The sequence below is a fragment of the Mycena indigotica genome (genome assembly GCF_014461135.1).
Source record: "Mycena indigotica strain 171206Taipei chromosome Unknown Mind.scaff0010, whole genome shotgun sequence".
Taxonomy (NCBI): Eukaryota; Fungi; Basidiomycota; class Agaricomycetes; order Agaricales; family Mycenaceae; genus Mycena; species Mycena indigotica.
Window position 1 is genome coordinate 2,439,275 of NW_023503009.1, and position 15,553 is coordinate 2,454,827.

General features: G+C 53.4%; 3 protein-coding genes across 3 annotated transcripts; all 3 read left to right on the plus strand.

The window, feature by feature from the left end:
- Positions 1-1,753: 1,753 nt before the first annotated feature.
- MIND_01137200 (Protein kinase domain-containing protein) lies at positions 1,754-3,139 on the plus strand (the record flags this gene model as incomplete). The annotated part of the gene is made up of 5 exons (XM_037367914.1): positions 1,754-1,927; positions 1,978-2,262; positions 2,308-2,345; positions 2,407-2,743; positions 2,789-3,139. 5 exons carry the CDS (start codon positions 1,754-1,756, stop codon positions 3,137-3,139), a joined length of 1,185 nt encoding a protein of 394 aa, XP_037215746.1.
- Positions 3,140-5,646: 2,507 nt separating this feature from the next.
- Positions 5,647-7,284, plus strand: MIND_01137400 (uncharacterized protein; the record flags this gene model as incomplete). The annotated part of the gene is made up of 1 exon (XM_037367915.1): positions 5,647-7,284. The coding sequence occupies one exon, from the start codon at positions 5,647-5,649 to the stop codon at positions 7,282-7,284; it is 1,638 nt and encodes a 545-aa protein (XP_037215747.1).
- A 5,668-nt stretch (positions 7,285-12,952) lies between these two features.
- MIND_01137500 (Zn(2)-C6 fungal-type domain-containing protein) lies at positions 12,953-13,819 on the plus strand (the record flags this gene model as incomplete). The annotated part of the gene is made up of 4 exons (XM_037367916.1): positions 12,953-13,111; positions 13,407-13,541; positions 13,595-13,699; positions 13,748-13,819. The coding sequence occupies 4 exons, from the start codon at positions 12,953-12,955 to the stop codon at positions 13,817-13,819; spliced, it is 471 nt and encodes a 156-aa protein (XP_037215748.1).
- Positions 13,820-15,553: the final 1,734 nt, after the last annotated feature.

Here is a 15,553-nt window from a genome sequence, read left to right on the forward strand (position 1 = left end):
ACTGCACTTTCCTGGCTAAGCACTTTGCGCGCCTTGTGTCATCAAGTGCTCCTCCATGGGTCCGCCTGGCACAAAAATACTGGCGTTAATGTGACGGAAGATGTCGCTCCACTCTGGACTACTCTCAGCGTGGTATCGTCTTCCAATTTTTCATGGTGCTTATTGTAACAACAAGTATTCAACTTCGTGGCCAATTGTTGCAAGACTGAGAGCGTCGAAAACTACTTTTGGTGAACGTGCTCGACCTTCACACGCGGACACAGCCCGGTAGAAAGGATTTGAGTTGGCTCTTATTTACAATTGGTCACTTCAGATTATCTGCATGACTTGACCCAGGATTATGTGGGCTGGACATTTCTCTCGACTACCGGTGCCCGCGGTCAACATACCGTCCGGCTTGCAATATGTCGGCAGCAACATCCCGCACATCTTCCAAATCCCTCTCCGACCCATCTTGAGTGCGTTGGCTCAAAAGACTATCCATCAAGGCAGCATTCTCAGGCTCGTCTTCAAGTTCAGAGTCCGAATCGGACTCCGCAACTGTCGATGTAGCAACAGCGTTATGGGTGAATTGGCTCAATCTGGTTCAAGTTTGAATCTGGCTGGAAGAATCAGCGGAAAATATTCACCGTTGGTGATGGCGGTCTCCTTCGATGCTCTCGGTGTCTGGGTTCTGAACCATCAAGGGCCCATTGACACGTTGTGTGGCCGCCTGAGCCATTGTAAGCTGAAGGCAATGGACAGCAGTGTACGCTGAATACTAACCCCTGAACTCGGATGTACCTCCAAAAAGGGTGTAATGGTCGTACCATGTGGGAATAGGATGGGTCCCTCCTTCACCCGCTACAAGATCAAGAATATCAAGTGGTTGCCCCGCGCGCAGACAGCGACACAAACTACTAACCATGTTTTGAAGTTTCTCCCTGTCGTTTGAAATGAGTGTCTGGCGGCGGAAAATTGGATATGCAGATGCTAACTTGAGACGATCAACTTTGGCCTGAGATCCATTGGTATTGGCAGCCTGAGAGGTCAATGCCGTTGATGGGCTCGGGGTCCTTGAATAATTCCCAACGGAGAAATTACAAAAATCGTACCCATCGTGATGAACGACACCACCTGCTCTCACAGCTGACTCATAAGAGGGCGGTCTTCCTTCTCGTTTCCGTTCCGAAGTAGTCTGGGGACTCGAACATTACTAGTACTTTGAAAGAGCTCGGAGGGAAAAAGATACATGCCTCGATGGCTGCCGCCAGTCGATGAGACTCAGTACTCCACTTCGAGGCGAGTTTGCGTGTCTCGATGCTAAGGTCCCCCTGCTGCGAGTCTTCAATGATCTTCTGACAAATCTCATCGCGTTGGGCGGCATTTCTGTTGTGGTATCGGTAAACGTATTTGGGACATATTTTACGACTTTCTGGCGCATTGTGTGTATGGTAGTATGGAGTTCCGTCTGATCCCAGTATTCTCTTGTCTCTTGAACGTTGTCGAGGCTCTTGTCCATCACTTTCAGTGTTTTTAATGCTGTGGTTGCAGGCGAACGTATGAAAGCTAGCGCCATGGTGGGGGTAGGAGAAGAGATCGAGGCCCCCGTGACGACACCATGCTGAGCTCTAAGTTTGCACTAACATGAGGTTCGAACCAAGTAGTAAGATGCAAGTAAGTTTGGAACTGTCCTCTGATAGGGCCGGCTTGGGGCCGGCCAGACGGCCATCAAAATAGGACACCTTGCCTCATGTCAATGACATGGAGGTAAATGTCTGCGCCGCGCGATTACCACCTATTGGAGCGCTCGACCCACGAGCTGTACTGGTTCGACCGTCGCGACTTCTTGGAGGCCGCAGGATATCGCCTCAGACCTAAATTTCATCCGCATTTTATTCCGGATGTTGGTCGTCGCGCGTTGGAAGACTATGAAGCCACTCATTTTGTGCGTCTTCGAATTGCTACATGACTTTCTCTCCGCTGACACCCCCATAGAAGCGGACCTTAATGGATGCACACCGGATGTCAGACAACAAGCCTGTTATGCTTAAAATCGTGTCCACGAGTGTCCACCCTCACGAAGTTGAAATTGCCAACCTCTTCTCATCTCCCGAACATGCCAAAGATCCTAGAAACCACTGCGTACCTATTCTGGAAGCTCTTCAAGATCCTGAGGACCCCGACAAGCGTATCCTGGTCATGCCTCGATTCATTGGCTTCTGTGAACCCAAATTCGACACGGTCGGGGAAGTGATCCATTGCTTCAGGCAAATATTTGAGGTTTGTGACTCTTCTTGCTTTTCGGCCACCACTGACTTATCATAGGCCTTTGAATTCATGCACGAGAACTTCGTTGCTCATCGGTATCTGCGTAAAACTCTCCGCTGACACTATCTAACACAACCCGTTTGTTTCTGTGTGTAGGGACTGCAGCCGACTCAACATCGTTCAAGACCCTTCCCGTCTCTTCCCTTCCGGGTATCACCCTGTGCATACCTGGCAGTCTGCCACGTCCGATTGGCCTGCTCGTTATATCACCCGCACGGAATGCTGGCCACGTTATTTCGTGATCGACTTCGGTCTCTCGAGACAATATGATCCCTCAGACGGGCCGCCGCTCGAATATGTCATCATGGGAGGCGATAGGTCGCCTCCGGAATTCAGAACCCACCAATTGTGCAATCCATTTCCGACCGATATATATTGCTTGGGCAACCTTTTGAGGAAATACTTCCTCTTCTCTCAGAAAGAGAAACTCCAAGTGTGTGTCTCGCTTTCCACAAGTTTGGTCACTTAGATTCTCCAGGGTATAATCCGCCCATCTCTGAGTTTCTTGGAGCCCCTGGTCACTGAAATGACATCGCTGGATCCCTCGATGCGACCTACCATTGGGGAGGTATGCGAGCGCTTTGACAAACTGTGCAGTGGCTTGACCTGGTCGCAATTACGTCAGCCAGGCCAACGGCATTCATTCCGTTTTTACCAGCGCGTACGCCAGGTCTGGCGGACAATATTTTTTGTCCGTCCGATTCCGCGGTACACTCCTCGAGCGGATCGACCACGATTGAGCAAGGAGTTGCGTGATTTTTACACGCAGATACCGCTGGACAAGGGTGATTTTCTCTGGCCAGAATCTGAAAAGAGTAGTGCTTCCTAGCTCAGAAGCGGTTGTGTTGTCTGATATTCGAGTTGCCTATACACAGATAGTAGAAGGCGTTACTATCAGTCATGAGTAAGACTATTTAGAACGACAACATGTAAGTAGCGACAATTATACACATAACGAAGGACTATCAGACACCTTGCATTGCCAGTGATGTCGTCAGCCGCCGCAATAATGGGACCCACAGACCCTTGTTCCACGACAGACGGGAGGTGTTTGCTTGTGTGCTTGTAACACCAACAGCCGACGCTGTCAGTTGAGAGCCAAGGTCCAAGAGGCAGTCGGGCCACGGCTCAAAGCTAGGTTCAAGTTTGCCATTTGGTTCTGAATCGTGGATGACTGCTTTCCAGCTCGGTGTGGCGCATCCGTAATGAAAGAATGCACAGACTCAGAGCCGCGACGAGACGAGTCGAAAAATCCCTGGAACAAGCATACCATGTACCTGTCTACCTGCGATTATGTAACCTCAGGCTCAATGTTACATCAGCCGTCCAACCACCCCCCTCATAGGCTGATTTTTACAGTCTGACTCGGGAGACAAGGCTCAATGTCGGCATCAGCCGACGAGGATGGAACGAGGAGCAAGCTGAAACGGGTGGCCAGGGCCTGCGATATGTGTCGACGCAAGAAACGTCGTTGTGCGTAATAACTGAGACTGTTTATTCTGACATTCATCGAACTAGGTAGCGGTGGCGATCCTTGTGGACATTGCAAGAAGCACGACTTTGTTTGCACCTATCTTGACCAGCCATTCGATGGTCAGCAAGATCCGCGACCCTCCGCTGCCTACGTTGCTGCACTCGAAGCCCGTCTCGAGACCGTAGAGGACTTGCTGCGCCAAGCAAGGGCTGCGAAAAGTCCGGGTGTCCAACTCATCAACAACGCCATCCAACGACTCAATAATCCGTTTCCGGAGCCACATTCCGATGATTTAGCATTCACGCAAATCGAAGCAAGCTTTAAAGCACTTTCTATCAACCACCCCGCAGCCCAGGGCTTCCAGGGCAAGTCGAGCGGGGGAATGCTTGTCAAAGCTGCCGTAGATCTTTGGAAGAAAGATGGCACGTTACCCTCGAGCAGTCCGGAGTTTGATAAAAGGGTGCGTTGATTCTTTTTCCCTGCTACTACAAGCTAACAGAGAATAGTGGGAGAACACTCCAGACACCCCTCCAAACTCGAGGGTGGGGAGACCTTGCCCCAGCCAGCTCCTTCCCGGACGAAGATCTGCTGGAAACCCTCATTGCTCTTTACTTCGACAATGTCAATGCCTTTCTCCCACTCTTGCACCGACCCACTTTTCAAGCGGAGGTCACACAAAAACTCCATTTGCGACATGGCGGGTTCGCCAAGACCGTTCTTCTCGTTTGCGCTGTTGCAGCACGATACTCGACGGACCCTCGGGTATCCTTGACCAATGTGGATGTTTCTCCAGCTGAGACTGCTGGTTGGAAATGGTTTGACCAAGTCCAACTTACGGGACATTTGGTCCACAAGACCCCTACCTTGCACGATTTACAGTGTTATTGCGTGCGTAGACTTGGTCTCTTCTTCACGCGGGCTGACGGTCGGCCAGCTAGCAGCCGAATTTCTGGACTGTACATCAACTCCGCGCGTAACCTGGACATTGGTTGGGTTTGGGGTCAGACTCAGCCAAGACATGGGGGCTCATAGGTACAAGAAGCACGAACGCCGGCATCAATTCGAACAAGAGTTGGAAAAGCGGGCATCGTGGATCTTGTTTTTGTTCGAGTCCCAAATTAGCACCGCGCTTGGGAGAACATTTGCATTGCAATCCCACGAGTAAGCGATTCTTCGATCATCTTCATTGTAAATGGTTCAACTCCCACTAGTTTTGATATCCAGCTACCTATCCTGTGCGACGATGAATATTGGGGTAGCGCAGACGATTCTTCGGTTCCATTGTTTCGCCAGCCAACGCAACAGCCATCGCGCATTGACTATTTCGTGTTCATGCTGCAGCTTAATCGAATACTGTCCTTCAGCTGCAAGATTCTGGTCGTCTTTCCACCCTCTTGTTCTCTTCTGCCGCTGACGCTGTCGCTAGTACTCATCAAATCGAAGCAAATCTCTCATCGGACTTGGGGATGACCAATGGGAAGAACAAGTCGTCGTCGAACTTGACTCAGCCCTCAATAGGTGGTTCGAAGCACTTCCACCACACCGTATGTTGCCCCAACTTGAAGTTGCAAATTGAAGTAATCTGACATCTAACTAAGTCCAGTGGGGGGGTCTCGTGACTCTTTACCACCACCATGTGGTTGGTGAAGTAGAGAGGACGAGCCCCCCCGCTGTGCTCAGGGACGCCCAGAGCACAGCGGGGCGACCGCCGACGTCGGAGCCCCTCGCTGACCGCGATCCCGCGACCTGGGGACGTCGACCGACGTCAAAATGAGCTGACCGCTCGGCCAATGGCCCAGTTGTAAACACAACTGTTATATATTAAACATTACAATGAACTATAAGCATGCTGGGAAATACACATGCAGAAGGCGTGCAATGCGCGTGCAGCACATGAGACAAACTCAGAGGCACGAGGCAGAGAGAGGAAAAACTTTTCTCTTCTTGCCGTCACGCTGGAATCTGCGGAAAGCGAGAAACGCAAGGTGGGCAAGACCGCAGAGGACCAGTCAGCCCCCGACAACCTCCCAGGGTCCCGCAACAACCCCGAGAAAACCACCCCCGCGAACCGCAAACGTCCCGGTCAGAACAACCAGGAGCGCCCACTCATACCTAGCTTCAACATCCTCGACAGCCAAGGCAACCCTACCCCGCTCACATTAGCCGACCTAGACGACCCCATGCCGGAGCCAGACGACGTGTTTGGAAGTGGAGGCGGGGGAGGTGGAGGGGAGAAACGAGGGGATGAAATGAGCACAGACGGCACGGACAAGCGCCCCGTGAAGAACATCCCATTCGTCTTTCCAACGCGGGACCAGTTCCTGGCCCGCAACCCAGAATTCAGGGGAATGAACCCCCACAAAATCCTCCCTGCATACACTCCACCAGACCCAGAAGGCCCGAACGACCTGACGCGCGAGCAGACGTATGCTCCGAATAATGGCGAGTACCCGGCGGCGGTAATCTCAGCAGATGATATCCTCGAGAACGTCCATCCGGCAGTCGCGGACCCCATCCGCAAGGAACCCAGCAAACACTTGGCGGTAGTGGTATTCCTCGGTGGCTGGCTCGCGGCCAACGCGTATAAAGGCATGTCGACGATAATCAACAAGGTTAACGACTATCTCACTCGGGGAGGCATCATCCGCGAGGGCGACGTCCGGTTCTTCCCCCTCACGGCAAAAATCCAGACACCCTACGCAGGCCCGTATACACCGCCATTCGCCTTCGGGGCCAAGATTCTGAACGAGGCGGTTCGCGAGGTGCTGCTGGGCATCAATGTATTCCCCTTCCTCGACGACCCCGACAAACTCACAGTCCGCTTCGTGGAGATCGACCTAAAGGCCATGTCGTGGGCAATAGGCATATTTCACCCAGAGATCCAAGGGGGAGACTCCGAGTCGGCGGAGATCCTGCGCTGGGGTATAGCCGAGTTTGCCAGAGACGACAAGCCATTCAGACTGGCTTTTCAGCGTGCCACGGGCCACATGAGCACGGAGCCCTTCAATGAACGAATCCTCAAGTTCCTGAGGACAATTGAAGCACGCTATGACGAGAGGCACAACCTGTGGAAGGTTTACGGAAAGCCGCCAACCGACAGCATAAACGGGTGGGAGCTTATATGTGCGCACATCCGAGTTCGGCGCTTCATAGGCCCAACCAATGCATTTGACCCGGCCACAAAGGCGAGACAAACTGTCTCGACCGGACAACCCATCCTGTTCGAACAGCTACGCCGACTCGAAACTGAAATGCCGTGGTGCTCGATCTGCTCAAATAACGACCACCTATACTGGTGCTGTGAATTCCCGAACACCGCTGACTGGCCGGGCCCCACTGTCCTGATCAAGGACATGAAGACCCCGACGCTGAACCGTGGAGCACTCCCAAACGACGCGGGACCCAGACAAAACGCGCATAGCCGGGGCCAGACACCAATCGCAATCAAGCCGGAGCAGCCAGTGAAAAAGGGTGGTAAACCGCAGAGGGGCGGACGCTGAATCAACGCGCTGGAATAGTACACATTTGTCGAACAATATACATGCCACTAAAATATATGTTTTTTGCCTTCTAAAAACAGGATGCAAGTAATACCTAGCGCTGGGCTGGAAGAAGTCGCCTCGTAAGAGGCGCGCCCCGAACCCGCCACATTTACTGACTGCACGCCTGGCGTGCAGGACAGGAAACGGGGGAGGGTTTGCGTGCTCGGATCGGAGGCCCCCGGCCTCCGAGATGATGAGTACGCCGCAACGGTGGGCCTGTTTAGGCCAGGGTACACCGGCCAGCAGTCCTGGCAAGTAGTGAGGGAAGGCTATAGCCCCAGCAGCTTTAGCCAGAAGTCACGACAAACCCACATATACGAGGCGTAAAGGCCGCAAGCCCTAGCGAGGAAGCGGTCAGCCCAAAACACACGCAGTCGACACCACAAGAAGCACAACAAACCCACCAGGACAGACAACGGCAAACGGCAACGCGCATGCAAGTGCTCGAGGAGTTGATCGCTCCGCTACCGGCGATCGCAACTCCGAGGACAGCACTGGCGGAAGAGGAGGAGATGGTGCAAACGACACCCCGGAGATGCCGAGGGTGCCAGATCCCGAGAGGGAGCAACAACAAACCCCAAGACGCATCGATGATGGGGTTGCCGATGCACAAGCGACTAACAGTCGCACCGGTGTACCGCCCGATTTGGCGACACCAGGGCACGACCAGCCCCGGCACGACCCGCCGATGGCCCGACAGGCCCCAACAGGTGTACCGCCCGATTTGGCGACACCGCGGCATGACCAGCCGCAGGCACGACCAGCCGTAGGAGAAATCCTGGCCCGAGACCAAGGGCCGGCGCACGACCAAGCGCAAGGCCAAACGGCCGCACAGACCCGCGCTCCCATAACGGTACCCGTGGGGAGACAGGCACCGCTCCGCCGCAGGCAGGAAGAGTTTCCGGGCCCCCCCAGAAATGCAATGAGCCCCAACCAGGGCACAAAACTAACAAAGGCGTCAATGAAGCTCGGCGCCATCAACATAAATGGTCTCGGGAACACTAACTTCTGGCACCCAGACAACAAGTGGTTCCACTTGTGGCAGGCCATGCGCGAGAATAAGATAGGCGTCATGGTTGTAGGGGAAGCACACCTTAACCAAAGCCGACATAATGATGTCGAGTTCCTATTCGGTAGGGTCCTGAGGGTTATGAATTCGGAGAATCCGGAGTCTGCAAACGCAGCAGGGCTTGCATTTGGACTAAACAAAACACTTGTCAAAACAGAGACAGCAAAGACGACAGAGATAGTACCCGGAAGGGCAATGCTGTTGGAAGTCGCCTGGCATGACGACCGCCCACTGAGCATCCTTGGAGTGTACGCCCCAAACTCACCAGCCGAGAACGCAGAATTCTGGGAAAAGATAGACAGGTTTTTCACCGAACACCCCCATGTGCAGAAGCCAGATGCGATGGCGGGCGACACGAATATAGTTGAGGACACCATCGATCGACTGCCTGCGCATGCGGACTCGGCGCTTGCAACGGCGGCGCTTGACACACTAAAGTCACATCTGGGTTTGAACGACGGCTGGAGAGAGACGTTCCCGACCAAACTAGAATACACCTACCTCCAGAAGGCCACAGGAGCCCAATCCAGAATAGACAGGATTTATGTAACGGCGGACATGCTAGAGAGTGCATATGAGTGGCAGATTCGCCCGCCGGGATTTAATACTGACCACAAAATGGCAACAGTAAGGTTGACCACGGCGGAAGCGCCGACTACGGGGCCCGGAAGGTGGGTATGGCCCAAATGCATCATTGGCGACAAGAAGCTCACCGAGTACATTGAGCAACAGGGCAAGGCATTCCATGCTGAGCTAAGATTCGTCAGAAGCCAGCCGCGCGACAGAGAACATAACGCACAGACGCTCTACGCAGAGTTTAAGAAAAGAATTCTAGCCTTTGCCCGTAAAAGGGCAAAAGAGATTGTGCCCCGCCTGGATAAGGAAATACAGGACACGGAGAATAAGTTAAATAGTGTAAGCACAAATGCTACACTGGGACCGGAGGAGAAGACACAGCGCATGGCCGCGCTGACAGACGAGTTGACGGCCAAGTATCGGAAACGCCACCGTCGACGGCGCCTAGATGCCCAGATTCAGAACAAACTGGAAGGAGAAGTCATAGGCAAATACTGGTCTGGCATCAACAAGCCCAGAAAGCCCCGCGAAGTGATCCATCGACTGAGGAAGCCATCAACGAGTGGAGATGGACAGCCCGTATACGAGACATCATCTCAGGGCATGGCGGACATCGCACGAGACCACCATAGGAGACTGCAAGATGACGGTGTCAACGAGACAGACGAGGTCGAGAGAGCACAGGCAATTGAGTGTGTGTTGAGCCGCATCAAAGCGAGACTGACCCCCGACCAGGAAGAAATAATGCGACGCCGCACATCGCGAGAGGACGTTGTCGAAGCGCTCAACAAATCTGCAAATGATAAGGCGGCAGGACCGGATGGGATCCCATACGAAGTGTATAAATCATTGGCAGCAAGGTACGAAACACTCGAGAAACAGGCCCGACAGGCATTTGATATGGTTGGTATGCTGCAGGCAGTGTACAATGACATCGAAACACATGGGCTGGTTAAAGATACCAACTTTGCGGAGAGCTACATGGCACCGCTATACAAGAAAAATGATCGTGCGGAAATCGCGAACTACCGGCCTATCACGCTCCTCAACACAGACTACAAGGTGTTCACAAAGTCACTCACCCTCAAGTTGGGAAAGATAGCCCCTGACATCATACACCCAGCGCAGGCTGGATTTGTACCAGGCCGCCAGATCTATGATCAAATATGGCTCACAAAACGCATCCTCGACCTGGGTGAAGTCTCGGAACTGAGCGGGGCGGTGGTCGCGCTGGACCAGGAGAAGGCATATGACAAAATTAAACACGACTACTTATGGAAAGTACTCGAGACGTTTGGCCTACCACATGAATTCATAAATACTGTACGAACACTGTACTCCGATGCTCACACTAGAGTAGCTATCAACGGCGTCTTCTCGAAACACTCATACAAGGTGGGACGGGGGGTATATCAAGGGGACCCACTCTCCTGCCTCCTATTTGATCTCGCGATTGAGCCGCTAGCTGAATCGCTACGCCAATCTGATCTACAGGGGTTGAAAATCCGGGGCGTGGAGGACAAGATTATTGCGTCCCTGTTTGCGGATGACACTTTGGTGTACTTGTCGGACAACGACGACTATGGAGACCTGCTGGTAATACTAGATGAATGGTGCTTGGCGTCAGGAGCGAAGTTCAACAAAACAAAGACGGAAATCATACCGGTTGGCAAGCGCGAAAAGCGCGAACGTCTCCGAGAGACCAGACGCCTGAATGGCGTGAACGGTATGGAGATACCTGCCGACCACAAGATAGCAGCAGAGAGAGAGCCAATACGCACGCTGGGCGCATGGGTGGGTAACGACCTAGAACAAATATCAGTCTGGACCCGAACCCTGGAGAAAATAGACAACTCCCTTGACCAGTGGGAATTGGGTCACCCAACAATGGAGGGGAGACGCCTGATAATCCTTATGGTCGTTGGCGGAATGACACAGTACCTGACCAAGGTTCAAGGCATGCCGGAGGAGGTCGAGAAAAAGCTTGAGAGACGAGTGAGAGACTTCCTTTGGGCGGGAAAGAAATCGCGCACCATTAATGCCGAGACGATATATGCGCCAAAGGATGAGGGTGGAAGGAACCTTCTTGATATCGTGGCGCGGAACGAAGCCATTACAGTCATGTGGCTGAAATCATATCTCAAGACAGGCCACGATCGCCCGCTTTGGGCGTTTGCCGCGGACGAATTAAACGCCCTCAACATCCTGGGAGATGACCGTGGCGTAGTGGACCCGGACCTGAGGCTCCACGTGTTCCTGCAATCGTGGAACTCAGGGTCCAGAACTAACCCGCTCCCGAAGGATATAGCACGGCTGATGAAAGCCGCCCAAGACCATGACGCGCGCCTTGAAGGGCTGTGCTTCCAACGCGAAGTCCAGCGACAACTGCCCATATGGTTCCACATCAAGTCGCGAGCGACAAATCGGGGAGTCTTCAACAACGGAGCGGAAGCGAGATGTCTCCGCGAGAACCACAGGGTTGTCACAGTCGGGGAAACGGAAGTGCTCGCCAGACGCCTGGAGTCCGCACAACATAGACCGCGCCGCAACTGCGCTTGCGCGGGATGTTCAACAACAAGGGATGACTGCCCCCGTTGTGAGTCACCACACAAGTGCTTCGTGAAAGCGAGGAGCTTGCTAAATACCCTACAGGACAAATGGAATCCGCTCAGGGACCAACCTGGAGACAATCCGACCCCTGGGACAGCGGACAGGGAGCTTAACGGGAAGGAGCACATCTTCCAACCACTACCAACGGAATCGGAAAAGCTCGAGGATGCATTCCGGATCTTCTGTGGCGGCGAAAGAGGAATACACAGCCCCCCAGACCTTGACAAGGCAGTTGAGCCCGACGAGGAAGAGATCGTGGTGTACACAGATGGATCGGCAATGAACAACGGACAAGCAAACGCCCGGGCTGGAGCGGGGCTGTTCTATGGAGAAGGCGACATCCGCAACCGGGCCATACGGGTCCCTCCAGACCTGAAGCAGACCAATCAAACGGGTGAGCTGCTGGCAATCGTTGCTGCAGCGGAGGACAACCCCACTGACATTCCGCTGAAGATCCTCAGCGACTCGAAGACCACCATCGACGGCCTTACGATTCACCTCTCCCGATGGGAGAGCGAAGACTTCAGACTCACAGAGAATGGGGAGCTGTTTAAACTGGCAGCGGCGCGAATACGCCAGCGCTCAGCGCCAACGGTCTTTGAGTGGGTGAAGGGGCACTCGGGCAACGTGGGCAACGATGGCGCTGATGCCCTGGCAAACGAGGGCGCGATGAAACCAAGCGCAAGTGACTTATTCGACACCACCATCCCTGCCGAACTCAGACTACCCGGGGCGCAACTCTCGAAAATGACACAATCTAAAGTTTACAAGATACTGCGACAAACGAAACAGGCCCTCCCCGCATACCGCAAGAAACTGCAGCGGACAGACACGACATCCAACATTGAGCGCGCCCGACAAGCGGCAACCGATGCGAAAGGCAACGCCCCGACAGCGAGGCTGATCTGGAAGGGCACAAGAAACCAGATTTTCGGCCGCAACATCCGCTACTTCATGTGGATGCTGCTGCACAACGGCTACAAGGTTGGGAAGTACTGGCGCAATATACCAGGCTATGCGGAGAGAGAAATGTGCTTGGGCTGCCATACGGAGGAGACTATGGAGCACATACTCACCAAGTGCCCTGCAACTGGGCAACACTATGTCTGGGACCTTGCGGCAGCACTCTGGCAGAGGAAAACCGGAGCACTGACAAGGGTGACGTTTGATGAGATACTCGCGTGCGGCGCGATTAAGAAGTATGGCCGTAACGGCAAGGTCGACAAGGCGCTGACCCGACTCTATAGGATTATAGTCTCCGAGTCGGCATATTTGATATGGCAAATGCGCCACGAATACCGAATCCAGCGAGACAGTATGAATCCAGTAAGCGAGCGGGAGGCGCACAACAGATGGTACAGGCAACTCGATATGCGGCTCGAGCTGGACCGCCAGATGACCAATGAACGGAAGTGGAAGAGGAAAGCTCTCAAGGCGTCACTAGTGATCAGCACCTGGCGTCGGGTCCTTGAGAATGAAGGCACACTCCCGGTGGACTGGGCGAGTCCCACCGTCGAGCTCCAGGTTTTGGTGGGTCGGGAGGTGATGATGATGGGATAGTTAGCTATCCCGGAGCACCTCTCCAGCCCCACACGACGCGACCGGCGAGCCGTGACGGCAGACCGGCGTATGTGCAATTGTGCATTTCCTGGGGGTGGCTGTGTCGAACGGGGTTTCTTGTTTTTGCCTCGTACCTTAACTTCGGCTTTTGGAAGACGATTGGATCGGCTCCGGTGATCCCCAAGGGGTGAGGAGGACAACTGTATATGTATTCATGTACAGGGTACTTCTAAATGCTATCTAAGTTCCACAGAACTAAGTCCAGTGGAACCCCGATAGCCTCCTTGAAGACGACATCTTCTTCGACCAGTCGGCAGCCTTGCATTGCAGTTACTATCACACACGGATCGTTATTCATCGGCCGTTCATACCTGCGATGCGACGAGAATCCAATCCTGCTGTTTGCAACCACTTGTTCGACTTTTACTATTTCCTTTTTAACCTACTTTACAGCATCTCCCTTCGCTCGCTCTCTGTAATACTGCAGCGCGAGCGTGCAGTCATGTGGCGGAGATTCAACAGAAACGTCGTCCCAACAACCCGATCTGGTTCAGCCAGGTCAAGACAACAAACTGATGTTCCGCGCAATGCTGACTTTTTTGCCAGACACCTTTGTTTACCGCAGGAATCGTCTTGCTTCTGAATATCTGGGGGTGGTGGCCGATCGAAAGCTGCTGAAACAGACATGGCCGATGTAACGCTCCAGTCTTTTTTTTTCGTTAGTTGGCCTTGACATTGATGTATGGTAGCCATTACATTGCGTGCGGATATAGTAGATCTGGGACTCTATCTCTCCGTCGTTGGAATCACCAACGTTCTGAGAGATTAGTCAATCAAGGGAGAAAATAGTGCTGTTGAAAATAACTGCACACATGATCTGGAGCGTTATTTACTTACCGGATTGCGGTGATTTCCGATTAGTGACGGAAACTTGACAAAATCAGTCTATATCGTAGTCAAGGACAGCCTGAGGACTACTCAACTGGTTTCGCAGACCGGATTCTCATTGAAGTTGCCTGAATATAATGGTTTCCGCTCAGCGCTAGCAATCGGGTTTGATGCCAGACAATTCAGTGTTCATGACCCCAGAGCGGGTTTGCGACCGAGTTTTCTGTACATCATTATGGTCAGTCAGTGTGGTTCGTCAAAAACTCACGAGACTGACTACAAGTTATGCGCCTCGGCGTCTTGATCAGTTGGAAACTCGACGTAGGACCCATCCTGACTCGGACATTCAGTGACCATCGCCAGACCGCGTGCTCGTGTTTGTTGAACCGAAGGCTGGAATGAGAGAGACCTTATGTCGTGACGATTTTGCGGTGCCCTCCGAACGGTACTTCGATGATAACCCAAAGCCCACGCTAGCCGTTCTTGAGAATACTTACTGCACTTCACATGCCAGCCTTCGAGCGATTGCGCGGTCAGTCTGGGCCAAGACACAATTTTTAGCGCCAAGTCTGGCGGTTCTGGAGTCCTATGAGCAGCCATCGTTGAGATCCACAGAAGACAGGTGCAGTTTGACTTGGATTTTGGGGACGTAGCTCGGTTGCTTATGTGATTGGCTACAACGCGTGTATAATCCGCCATCAATGCTCGAAATTGTTGGACGGATAGTCGGCCGTGGTGAAAAAGTTGCGAGAATGAGCTGGTGGGTCCTTAGGCTGGGCCGCTGTATGCAGCTGGCACCAGCTGAGATCGAAGGAGAAGGACGCGTGCTGTCACACATTTACATTTACATGCTGTCACAATTGCTGTCCCACATTTCTCTCGCCATTCCGGACAGCAACCACATAAGGTCTCAGGCGCATACGCCGAGCCTCTCACCGACCGCAACAGCCCCAGCCCCAACAAGTTCGGGCTTCTCCTGCGCCAGCAGTTGAGTGTTGAGTTGCCAGTCCAGTCCGTCTCCGCTGTCTGACCAACTTGAATAATGCTTTAGGAATATCCTCTATCTCTCCCTTTAGCAAATCGATGGGGCGGCTCGACAAGCATCCCAACTGAAAAACGCCCAACGCCCCGCCAAGTTTATCCCTAATCCTTGCGGCCCGACCCCCCACACAGCCAAGAACACATATCGATCCTAGATGTCTTCACCCCTTCCCAGCAGCCATCCAACAAATTTCTCCCCTTCAGACGCGTTCCTCCATGTGGATGAATAGAACAGCACACTTATCGGCACGAATGAGGGTGTCAGGGGAACCCCCGCTTCCGGCCTCCTTCGGACCCTCCGAACGCATCCGAGGCGCATCCGACCGGCGCCCCCTCGGACGCTCCGACCCACCCCGACCATCGTCCACGGCCTCCTTCGCCCGCACAATCACCGATCCGTCAAGACCCTCCCAACGATCACCTTGGGACAGAGCCTGCGACGCCGCTCAGGCCTTCTGCGCTCTACGTCGGCAGTTACGGACG